We start from the raw sequence: 12,712 nt of genomic DNA on the forward strand, positions 1-12,712 counted from the left end.
TTTACCCAGCTTAAGAGGCGTCCGGGCTTTGAGGACGTGACATGTCAAGCGACTGCCACGATGGTGTCAGGCGGAGTGGGTGGACTTCTTTCTTTCGCCGAGCAAATTCTTACATTGACCAAAGTGCTTCCTTCCTCCCATTGCCGTGCCCATTGGATGGGAAGGGGACCAATTAGAGGTGGCTCCGAGGTGATTGACAGCCTTGGAATCGCTTGCGAATGGATGGGCTCCAGCCATTCACACATGGCTCTCGCTGTCAATCAATCAATCGTGATTTGACTCCTCCCATTCCCTCCATTGTTGTTCCTTTGGCCCCTCAATGATTGACGGCCCAACTCCAGCCACTGCGAATGTCTGGAGTCCACTATCAATTAATCTTAGATTCCTCGCATCTCCATCCGGGAGCCTCTCATGGCTGAATGGAGCCACTCGACACAAACAAGGCCCGTGTGAGTACAGTCAGCGGCAACCAGCGCGGCCTTTTGTCCGAATTAATCGGATTTTGTCCAAATCAACCAAAATATTTAAAACAGATAAGAACACAAATGAATCGGGGCAGGACGTTTTGTTAAATTTACCCAGCCTCCAGTATTAACCAGTGTCCGTCTAATATGGATTCCACTGTATAATAAATCAAAAAGATTATATAATTATACATTAGAAAGTATTTTACAAAAGTTGTCAAATACTAATCAATCCAACTGGACTATACCTACGTAATAACTGTTGAGGATAGGGCCGATTATTTTATACAATTATGTTTGTATATTTTTCAATGAGATTGTGAATGTGTCATCCATCAAAAACTTTCATCAGAGAATAGTTATGCAAACTTACCTAAGATCCTCCAGTGCCTTTTCCCTATCATCTCGCAGTTTGACCAGTGTGACATTTTCAGCACGAAATCGTTCAATCTCACATTCTAATTCTACCATTTTATCCCTTAGCAACTTGGACTGAATACCATCACCTGAAAAATAGTGCAACAGCTTTACGAACAAATGTAAGAACAGCTGAATAATTGGGACATTCAAATTATTTGGATATTGTTCTTTCATTGTACAATTGTCTCCATAACATTCACTTCAATTTATATGCAATTTCATCCTGCAAAGCCCCATGATACACTTCTTTTACATGAAAGGAACTATTTAAAAAGTAAGCAGTTCATAACTTATTCACCTGTTAGAATGAAAAACTTGAAGGCTTCAAGTTATTTAATTTAAAACAGAACTATATAGCAGTAAAACTCGTATAAGTCATATTAATCGGGACCATAACATTTAATATGACTTACACAAAGCAGTTGTAGACAAACTGTATAGAAAATCCAATATAATCAATAATCTACACTGCACATGCACAATTCAATTTAGCCGTTAAGTGCGCATGCGGTAGTTTGTCAATGCAGCCAGTAACAACAAGATTACATTTGTATAGTGCCTTTCATGTCGGGAGGACGTCCCAAGGCGCTGAACAGTGTACAGCATTTCAGACCCGAGCTGGGGTCAGGTGAGAGAAGGGAGGGGAGGGACCAATGGCATGGTCGAAGAGGAGGGTTTTGAAGCGGGACTTGAAGAAGGCTAAGGAGGGGGCGAGGCAGAGTGATTGAGGAATGGAGTTCCAGAGTTTGAGGGCAGAGTAGCTGAAGGCTCTCCCGCCAATGGGGAGGCAGGTGGGTTGGGGGACGTGGAGCAGGTCAGAGCCAGCTAAGCGGAGGGAGCAGGCGGGTTGGTAGGGGGTTAGGAGGTCATAGAGATAGGGTGGGACGAGACCATTGAGGGCTTTGTAGGTGAGGACCAGGATTTTGAACTGGATCCTCTGAAGGATAGGGAGCCAATGGAGTCGGGCGAGAATGGAGGAGATAGGGTCACGGAGTTTGGTGCAGGAGAGGACACGGGCTGCAGAGTTCTGGATTATCTGCAGCCTGTGGAGGGAGGCGTTGGGAAGGCCGACAAGCAGGGCGTTTGCATAGTCGCGCCTGGAGGTGATGAAGGCATGAACAAGAGTTTCAGCGGCCTGAGGGGTGAGGTAGTGGCAGAGTCGGGTGATGTTACGGAGGTGAGGGAAGGCAGAGCGGGTCATGGCTTGGATGTGGGGAAGAAGACAGTAAGTGCATATATGGTGACTAGTCGACTTCATTTCCCACAACTCAATGAGTCTTGACCCGTCATCACTTGCGCACTTAACGGCAAATGCTGGAATCGCATGAAACGAAGTTCTGCGCATGCATCATCGCATTGAAAACTACGTTTCCTGTGATTCAATGCAGTCGATTGGTAAGTTCGAGAGTAATGGATGTAGGGGAGTTAGTGACGAGCTAGGAAGTGATTAATATAAGGAGTGCAAAGAAATCTAAGTGGTTTTGATTGGAAACTGCTTGGGACTCGGGTGAACGTACAACTTAGGCGTTTATGCAATTCATAAAGATAAAACTTCTGAGAGTTTAATTGTAACAGAGTTTTACAAAAGCAACAAGAAAATAGTTTTACCTAGTGGATGGTCATTCGCAGATTTTAATTTTTGATCCAGACCTTGAAGAGATGGAGTCTTCGGTTTAGGTTTCAGTGAAGGGAATAGTTTTGTCACTAGATCTGAGGTAGGAGGAATATCTATACTTTTAATATTGATTTCTTCCACAACATCTTCCTTTTTAGTAGAAGCAATTTTTCTTCGCATTACCTTGTCTTCGATGGACCTGGCAGAGCAGGTGCCTTGAATTGCTTTAACAGAGCCCAAAGAGTTATCATCATGGTCAACAAATCCAGCCTCCTCAAAATCCATCCACGTTTGGTCATCATCAAACTCAACCTTTTCTTGGTTCAAGATGACTTGGTGACTTATGCAGTTTGAATTAAATAAGGAGGGATCTGTCTTCTGCTTCAGAACAGTCCTTTTGTTTTCGATTACCGTGGCCATTTCAATATATTCATCATCTGATAAATCAAGATTAGCATCCACGCTCTTGTCTTTATTGAGAATGTCTGTTGGGTATTTTCCACAATTGGATTTGGGATCATCATCCTCATCACTCGTGTATTCCACCGGTTTAACATTCACTTCCAATTCATCTGTCAATGTTGAATCAAGATCATCTGAATCTGAAGTGCTTCTGCTACAACAATCTTCCCCTTGAAGATCGCATTCAATACTTTTTATTGTTACCCCATTGCTGACTGGAAAGGCATAAACATTCCTGAAATTTTCCTTTAATTCAACATTACTTATTCTGGAATCTGGTTCTAAGGTCCTTGAACCATTACAGATTGAAAATTTTATATTATCCCTTGATTGGGAATCTTTCTTGCTGCTCATAAACTCACTTGGAGTTTGAGCTCGCTGTTGCTGGTCAGCAGACTTGATTGGAGTAGAGGATAATCTACGATTTTTATTGGGTTGGATCATTTTCAGCAGAAAAGAAGAATTGCTAGAGAAAGACAGCTCATCAGCAGCCTGCTCCAGAAACTCAAACTCATCTAACTCGTGCTTTTCATTCTTTTTGTCTTTATCCCACTTTGTCAAAGCTTTCTGAAATGAAGTCTCAAAGGAATACTCTGGTTCAATAACAGGATCATTATTTAGCCTTGCAGAGATAGTGTTCCCTTTGTAATTCTGCTCTGTCTCTCCATTATCGAGTGAAGTAGGCCCATTTGAAGCCGTACTCCCCTGGCCGGTGTTACTTGGTGTACAATTATGAACATCCTTTACCTTTCCAATTTTAGAATCAATCTCAATTTTACTCACGTCATGAACTTTGCCAAATGATACACTGACTTTCTTTTCTACCTGAAGGGTATTTTCTCCATGCCTGTTACCTAACACAGTCACCTTTTTAAAAAATGAAGCAGGGTTGTTCTTTGGTTTGATAACTGGATTTGATTTGTTTCCAATTCTGTTGGAGCCGTCAAATCGGTTTTCTTTGTTTAAGGATGTGGATTTCCATACCACTTGCTTCTGGGTTGTATTCACTGACTTATGAGAATCCAATATTATTTGCTTATCAACATTGACTGATGCCGATTTACTTGCTCTGGTAGTTGAGAACCTTGTCAGCCCTTCACCTCGCTTCAGAAATATTCTTTTCTGGTTGCTTTTGCTATCGGTGAATTCTGATGGTGGCTACAATTGAATGGAAATCTTTAGATCAGTATTAGTTACCTGTAGTTTAGGCATGTTATTTTCTAATTAGCATTTTTTTTCTTAGTTAATATATAAAACCCTTTCAAGGAACCCTTTTTTGATGAATATTAAAATGAAATACTCTAGTTTTGAGATACACTGAGATTAAACTTTGTGGACCCAATGCAATGCAAGGTGCTGAGAAAACAGTGAAATTATTAGTAGGATAGACAACCAGAAACAAGATTGCTCAAAAAACACATCTTACAAGAGTGTAGCCACCACTGCCAACAGTGGAAAAAAGAGCGCAGGGGACTGTGTATACAATTTGGGAAATGGCAACTCCTCCTTCCATAGACTGTAGATCATCCAGAACTTTGCAGACCATGTACTCTCCTGCACCAGGCTCCGTGATCCTATCACCCAAATCTTCACCCGACTCCTGGCTTCCCATCACACAGAGGATACAGTTCGAGATCCTGGCCTCACCTTCAGAGGCCTCCATGCCCTCGATCCCCCCTACCTCTGCGATCTCCTAACCACAACAACAACAAGATTCCATTTATAGAGCGCCTTTCACGTCAGGAGGACGTCCCAAGGCGCTGCACAGTTGGGTCATGACCCGAGCAGGGGGGAAATGGTCAGGGTGAGGGGAGGGAAGGGAGGGAGCGAGGAGGAGGAAGAGAGTCGAGAGGGGAGCTGAAGGCACGGTCAAAGAGAAAGGTTTTGAGACCGGCCTTGAAGGAGGAAAGGGAGGAAGCAAGGCGAAGGCACTGGGGGATGGAGTTCCAGAGCCTCGGGGCTGAGAGGCTGAAGGCCCGACCACCGATAGTAGGGCGGTTGGGGCGGGGGACGTGGAGCAGACCGGAGCCAGAGGAACGGAGGGTACGGGCAGGTATTAGGGGGATAGTAGGTTGGAGAGGTAGGAGGGAGCAAGGCCGTGAATGGCCTTGTAGGTGAGGATGAGGATCTTGAAATCAATCCTCTGGGGGATGGGGAGCCAGTGGAGGCGAGCGAGGGTAGGAGTGATGTGGTCCCGAAGCCTGGTGCGGGACAGTACACGAGCTGCAGAGTTCTGAATGACCTGCAGCTTGTGGAGGGAGGTGCCGGGAAGGCCGGCGAAGAGAGAGTTCCCATAGTCCAGCCTTGAGGTGACAAAGGCGTGAACCAGGGTTTCAGCGGCGTGAGGGGTGAGGTAGTGCCGTAATCTGGCGATATTCCGGAGGTGATGGAAGGCGGTGCCAGTTGTGGTGCGGATGTGAGGGAGAAAGGACAGCTCAGGGTCGAACAAAACGCCGAGGTTCCTGACTGGCTTTGAGAGGTGGAGAGTGCAGCCTTGGATGCTGATGGTGTCAGCGCCTGAGGTGCGGAGGCGCTGACGTGAGCCAATCAGGAGGGCCTCGGTTTTTCGCACGTTGAGCTGAAGAAAGTTGTCTCTCGTCCAGGACTCGATGTCGGACAGGCAGGCTGTCAGGACATCGGTGGTCGTGGAGTTGAGAGTAGAGGAGGAAAGGTAGAGTTGGGTGTCATCCGCATACATGTGGAAGTTAACCCCATGTTTGCGGATGATGTCACCGAGGGGGAGCATATAGAGGGTGAAGAGGAGGGGACCGAGGACAGAGCCCTGAGGGACACCACATGAGACAGTACGGGGGGTGGAGGAGAAGCCATTCGTTGAGACGAAGTGAAGACGGTGGGAAAGGTAAGAGCTAAACCATTCAAGGACAGTGCCTTGAAGGTTGAGGTGGGAGGACAAGCGGTGGAGTAGGATAGCGTGGTCGACCGTATCGAATGCTGCCGATAGGTCGAGGAGGACGAGGAGACAGAGGGAGCCCTGGTCACAGATAGTCAGGATATCATTGGTGACCACATACCATCCTGCCCCCTCCCTCCGCTCAGTGAGGTGCAGTCTGCTTCACCTCCCTTGCCCCACCATTGGCGGGCGAGACTTCTACCTCTCAGCCTCTGGAACTCCATCCCACAGTTCCTCCACCTTGCCCCCTCCCTTGCCACCTTCAAGACCCATCTCAAGACCCTCCTCGTTGACCACACTTTTGATCACCCTCCTTCCCCCCTGCCCTCCACCCTCCCCAATCCCAACTCGGGTCCGAAACACTGATTGTCCAGCACTTTGGGACATCCTCCTGATGTAAAAGGCTTTATACAAATGTAATTTTGTTGTTGTTAACCATTCCATCTTCCTTGATTGTGTTTCTTCTCTCATGCACTTCAATGGTTCTAGAAGCATTTTCTTGACCCATTGCCAACATTTAGTTTCCTCCAATGGCTTCTCCTTCGCCCCATATGGTCACAAGGGGCATACTAAGGCTTTTATCCTCGATCCTCTCCCTTCTCTTCTAAATGCCTTTCCCCACAAAAATGGGATAAATTTCCACACGTATGCTGATAACACCTAAATTTACCTCTCTACTTCCAACCTTGATTCCAGCTCTAATGATGTTCTGACTGCCAAGCATCAAGTTGGCTTCAGCTAAACATGGTTGCGTCTGATTACCTCAGCATCCTGGCAGCTCTCCATAGTTCAGTCCCTGACCAAGTCTGCTTTTCATCATCTTCACAACATTGCCACCCCCTTTCCCTCCCCTCCAGCTCGGGTCTGAAATGCTGTACACTATCCAGCACCTTGGGACGTCCTCCCGACGTGAAAGGCGCTATACAAATGTAATCTTGTTGTTGAAACCCTTATCCACACCCCTATCACCTCAGAACAAAACGTTTTCCAGACCCTCGTTACTCGCCTCCCGAGCTCCATAATCCACAAGCTCCAGATCATCCAATATTCAGCCACATGCATTCTTAACTTAACATGCCCATCATCCCTGTGCTCTCAAGCCTGTACTGGCTTCATGTGTCCCTGTGGATAAACTTCAAGATCCTCACTCTCACCTACAAAATCCTGATACTTTCTAAACTACAGCTACCTCTGTGACCTTTGTCCAGCTCGCCCTCTTCGCTCTGCAAACTCAGCAGCCAAGCCTTCAGCCACTCCATCGCTGCCCTCTGGAACTCCCTCCCTGAATTCCTCTACCTCACTCCACTTTTCATCTTCGAAAGCCTTCTGAAAAAAACTACCTCTTTGCCTGTAGCTATGGTCAACTCCCTTCCCCACCACTTGATATCTGGCACCATTTCTGTAAAGCACCGTAATAACCTACATGAAAGGCTCCATATAAATACAAATTGTTGAATTGACCCAAAGTTCATTTCCAATATTTTCTGTTTCATGCAGTTACCATCTCAAACACAAACCTGTGAAAGTTCCATTCTTTGTGGTTGTTGCCTTAGTCTCTGGTCTTCTATTCTTATCTGCTCCTCTAGGAACTCTTCAAAAGTTTGCGATTTCCCATCAATGTTCGATTTAATAGGTCTAAAATAAAAAGTAACATTGGTCTCATTTTACATTCTTTGATCAAAAGTTTAATCACACAGAAATTGTCAAGTGGCTTACAGAAGCATCAAAACCTGAATAAACGTTTGTCCCATTCAATTTATCGGTAACATTTGAAACACAAGTATTTGCAACTTCTGTGGAATTCAAATTCCTTCATATAGCACAATTTTTAAAGAATCATTTTTACCACTACCATCTTCCATACAAATAATGTGTGAAGAATTGGAACTGAAATCTTAACGAGAGCAATGACTGCTTGGTGCTCCGAGATGCTACCCCACGTGAAGGGGGCTATATAAATGCAAGTTTGTGTGGATGAGTTGTCGAGTGCTATAAAAAAAAAAGCTTGATTTTACCTGTCCTCTAGAGTTTTGAAGGATACAACTTTGCTTGAATTATTTTTTTCAGATGGACTTTGAAGACAAGCTGCACTCACAGAATTTTCATTAGTGTTGTGTCCGTCAGATACGTCTCTAAAAACGGAAGGTTCTGGATCTGGTTGTTCCAAAACACTAAATTCACCTACAAAATATAGATTGACAATTTCACAAACATCCACATTTTAAACATCACACAAATCTGTTTAGAATTGCCACACTGTAGCTCCAATATGCGTTATCTATAATCAATATTTTGATATTGCGTTGAAAAGTTTCAAAAATATTCCAACAAGTTACTTAGAATTGTGGTAATTGTCTATGTTGTGAATGAGACCACTAATTTGCACCAGCAATATTCCAAATATAACAATGAGGTAGAAGTGCCCAATTCATATACTGTGCTTGAAATCAGTTTGATTTGGCCTGACAAAGCTGATAAATTGAGTACTGTTAAATTTCAATGTTTGAAATCACATTTTCTTCTGGTTGCCAAGCACAAAATCTGAATAAAACGACCTGTAGTTATCTATAGTTGCAGGCTCAGAGATAATGATCTATCAGGTTAAAATCAGTACTTTTACCAATAGACCGTGATTTGTGTAACAAGTATTCTCATTGCATTCCGCTGCTACCCACAGGAAGCTTCTTGTACATCTGTTTTATATAAACAGATCAACCTATAAACAAAAAGCAGAATACTGTATCTAGCACCCAAGAGAGTTAAAGTAATTTTCCCAGCACAATGGAAACTTCTTGGGCCAAATGAGCCAATTAATTAAAAAAATAATGGCAGCAACTGCTTAAGTTAAGTCCAAGAACATAAGAGAGGTTTATCATGAATCATTATGGTTCTCAAAGTAATGGCAGGCTTCACTATGCCAAAGTAAACAAAATATATTTTCAAAATATACCTGATGTAAAATTCTACATATGATTATTTGCAATAAAGACTCCTGAGGTTCTGTACATGTTTTTATTTAACTAAAATTATGCTTCAACCCACCAGCTACTGTCACTTGGGTAGAAATGTGTTCAGTTACCAATTAGCTTGCAATATTTTTACCAATAGGTGAACAAACCAATCTTATCAAGTATTTTTTTCCTTAATGCAAATTTTCGCTCTTCTGTGATTTCCCACCGATTACCTTTGACTGTTATAATAAGTACTGGATTAATCCTTCTTGATGCAACATACCAACAGAAATGAAACCTTCTAGGGCCATTGTGGTTTATTTATATTTGTTTTCCATCTGTCTGTTATTCCACTGCTGGAATCACAAACAGTGCTGAAATAACTGATCTGAGCTAGGGCGCAACATTTGACTTCTGTATCCCAGGGTGGGTGGGAGGGGGGCTGAAATCAGTCAAAGTTTACTCCCAATTTGTATCCCAACACCATTCCTGGAAGGTACATCGGGGTGAGACTCAAGATTGAATAGCTTGCCACATGAATAATGTTATCATTTGGGCAAAGTATCCATAAGCACTGGGGGCTTTTGGAACAATGCCACATTAAGATTAAAAGGAGACAAAAGGAAAGAATTGAGTGTGTGGGGGGTGCTGGAAATAAAAAGGTGATGGCATTTCCACAGTAGAAGATAAAAAAAGCGAAATTATTTATTTGAAGGCAAATTTGCCTGTTCTTTTAGACAAGGCCAGCAGAAATAACCCTATAGTAAATTTTCCATTACTGATTATTTTTGGAAAAAAAACAAATATTTTTCTTTACAGTAAATGCCTTTTAAAACCAACCTTGATTATTAGTATTGAAAAAGAGAGATTACTTTTGCTTTACAATCTTTCATTTAGAGCGGGCAAACAAATTGTCCCATATTCCGAAATGTTGCAAAGAGAGATATTTATAGAGTTTCTGTCTGTCAGTTACCCCAAGTTACCTTGTCCTTCGCTTTAGAATTGCTGGTTCGGCACAGGAAGGGAGCAGCTGTCTTGTGTCGGACCCTTGCCCTCCCCCATGTGATATCATGAATAGGGAAGCCTGCGTATTACTCAGTCATTTATGACGTCACTGGAGTGAGCGTCAGGTCACGAGGGGGGATTCTACACAAATAATCTCCTTTCGAACCAGCTGAAAGTTTTAGATAGAGAAACGGGGGATGACTAATAAAGTATGAACATCTTTATAACAATTAGGATTTGTGATAATTCAATACGGTACACTTCCCCTAAGGATTTTTCATAAGTATTTAAAGTCAGTTTCTTTCTCTCTCTCTCTCTCCCCTCCACTGATAAACTCATCAGCTATCTGGTGGACATCTGCCTTCAGCGCTCCGGGACAGCTACCCCGCATGAAGAGCGCTACATAAATGCAAGTTGTTTTTGTTGCTCAGCATGGTGGGAGGACCTTTACAGGACAGTTTGCGATGTGCCAGTCACCTTAATGTTCTTAGGGTCCAAGTCCATGCCACGTACCAGGCTTATTCAGCACTAGCTGCTTATTCCAGGTTCTCGTGGGGGGATCCTGGCAAACAGATGCGAACCTGTTCTTGTTGGATGTCAAACGACTAACTAGTGACTATCCTCCTTGGGTCATGGGTGGGTGGGGGAAAGAGAGAGTAAGCGGTTCTCCTTGGAGCTGAACTGGTTTCAGCTGGTTATAACCCACCAGTACCCCAAGGCACACACTGGGGTCCCCAAGCCTTGCCTCTTGCCAACCTGCGTCTCATGCTTTCCGGAATTAGGTAAGCAAGATGCGACCCTCCAGGGCAAGAGTTTACATTCCATATCAATAAATATCTCCGGAATTTCTATGTGTAGGTGGGATGCATGGAAACCGCAATTTGGTTTGGATTCTCTTAGGCATGGTGATGGGTTGCCACATGTGTTACATATTTCCCCAACAAACAACTGGATTTCACTTCAAGGCAAAGTCCAAAACAGAGTCAGAAGACTACTTTAATGTGGATTTCATCTGGGGTTGCAGTTAAAACACTTAAGTAACACTTACTTAAAATTACTGTACAAATCATTTACACGTTAATCACCTAAAAAAAAAAATATTGTTACAGTTATACATTGGACAGTATAAATGTGAAAAACAAAGCTTTATTTGCCTTCAACTTACCCTCAAGGCCAACTGCATTCTCTTGTTCTGAATTGTCTTCCATTTGCTGGACAGCATTAACAGGACAGAGTTTTTCCATATGATCCAAATCACGTGAAACTTGAGAGGGATTTTGTTTTAAAAAAAACAACTTCCAAATAAATTAACAATTCTCACCACCAACATGCTTTTCAAATCTTACAAATGCGTTTGTTTTTAAATATGGTTTCAAACAACGAGCACTGATCAGTACCTAAACTGGAGGCAACTAAATGGAATGAATTACTTGGACAAACAGTATGATGAAGCTGAAAGAACACCTGTAGGGATAAACTCACTGCCTTGTCTTTCTTACACAACAGAACCCAGTCACTCCCAGTTACTACTCTCTGACATTTAAACTATAATGTAATGGTGTGTATTTAGGAGAAATACACAAGCATGAAGTTATCACAGTAGATCTCATCCTCTTAAAAGTCTTGTTACTTGCTAAATGTTTTCAACATGTGTATTAATAGAATTGTGTTTTAAACTACATAAACAAGTGCTATTGATATTTTGGCAGAATATATTTTTACTTTATAAAATAACAAATAATGCATTTGTAATTAGAAAAACATTGAGGTGGACTTGCACGGAATATAACTAGATAGAAACAAAAGAAATAAAGGCTCACTGCAGGAAATTTGCTGTGCTGCTCTTTTACATACAAACGGTATATAAAATGCTGGCTTTTATTATGCTGCAAAAATTGTTCACTAAAATATTTTCAATCTTAAGACAATTCTATTCCCTGCATAGTTTTGGTATAAAGCATATGCCTCATACACTGCATGTAAATTTCTTTGAAGTTTGACTGTTGCTCAATCACTTTTTTTTGGATCAGCTGGGTGGGTGTCTGACAAATGTGGAAACCCATCACCATGTTTAAGAGTATCAACACAGAAATATGCCGCAGCAAATTACGTCCATTTTACTGACCTGACTTTGGGCTTTGTTGCTGTGATGAAGAAGCAGCCGAACTGTTGCTTTTTAAAAAATGCACGGAAGCGACCAGAGAGGCATCAGGTTGAACAGTGTTGATCTGAGGTAGACTCTGGGGGACTTGCTGTATTGAACATGGCATGCTGCTTGAGTTAGAGTTCAAACCAAGAGGTTCATCAGTTGAAGACTGTTGGAAGCAGTACCCTTGACCTGTCAATAGTTCATCAGTAGTTAAACAACATCTTGAAATATTGCAAATGTTATTTCATAATCAAATTTAAAAATGTAGAAATTACATCCAACTTTCAATGTAGTGACCTACCCGAAGAAAATCAGAGTTAAGATAAAAAATAGTTTACCACAAAGACCTGTTGAAGCTGAGTTCATAAATGCATTTAGAAAGCTGTATAAATACTTCAGGAACATTTTTATTAAATTACAATAATCCTTGCATTTGATATAGCGCCTTAACACGTCGTTGAGATGTCGCAAAGCACTTCACAGAATATACTGTAAAGTGTAGTGACTGTATTTTGTAGGTGAAACGCGGCAGCCAATTGCGCACAGCAGTGTCCCACAAACAGTTGTGGACTGAATGACTACATTTTTTTTAAAAAGGGATTTTTACCCCCGGAAAACGATCCACCAATGAACAACCGGGTTCCTACTTACTGCTAGGTAAACAGAGGCGGGTGCAGTAAGGAAACTTGCCTAAGGTTGTGAGTAAAGAGAAGTAATGAGAATTAGAGTAGATGG

The 12,712-nt window shown here is 42.5% G+C and overlaps 1 protein-coding gene across 4 annotated transcripts in view; it reads right to left on the reverse strand.

Annotated features, from left to right (window-relative positions):
* cenpj (centromere protein J) overlaps positions 1 to 12,712 on the reverse strand; it is a 28,603-nt gene that overhangs the window by 10,764 nt on the left and 5,127 nt on the right. For 3 of the 4 annotated variants that reach the window (XM_007905597.2, XM_007905596.2, XM_007905600.2), the window contains 6 exons: positions 11,954 to 12,166; positions 10,994 to 11,092; positions 7,888 to 8,053; positions 7,390 to 7,507; positions 2,493 to 4,119; positions 838 to 970 (listed from right to left, as the gene is read on the reverse strand). In XM_007905597.2, coding sequence (XP_007903788.2) covers positions 838 to 970; positions 2,493 to 4,119; positions 7,390 to 7,507; positions 7,888 to 8,053; positions 10,994 to 11,092; positions 11,954 to 12,166 — 2,356 coding nt within the window. The remainder of the gene's footprint in view (positions 1 to 837; positions 971 to 2,492; positions 4,120 to 7,389; positions 7,508 to 7,887; positions 8,054 to 10,993; positions 11,093 to 11,953; positions 12,167 to 12,712) is intronic. The other variant, XM_007905599.2, reaches the window with a different exon arrangement.

This window comes from Callorhinchus milii, unplaced genomic scaffold (assembly GCF_018977255.1).
Source record: "Callorhinchus milii isolate IMCB2004 unplaced genomic scaffold, IMCB_Cmil_1.0 Scaffold4, whole genome shotgun sequence".
In the NCBI taxonomy this organism is placed as follows: domain Eukaryota; kingdom Metazoa; phylum Chordata; class Chondrichthyes; order Chimaeriformes; family Callorhinchidae; genus Callorhinchus; species Callorhinchus milii.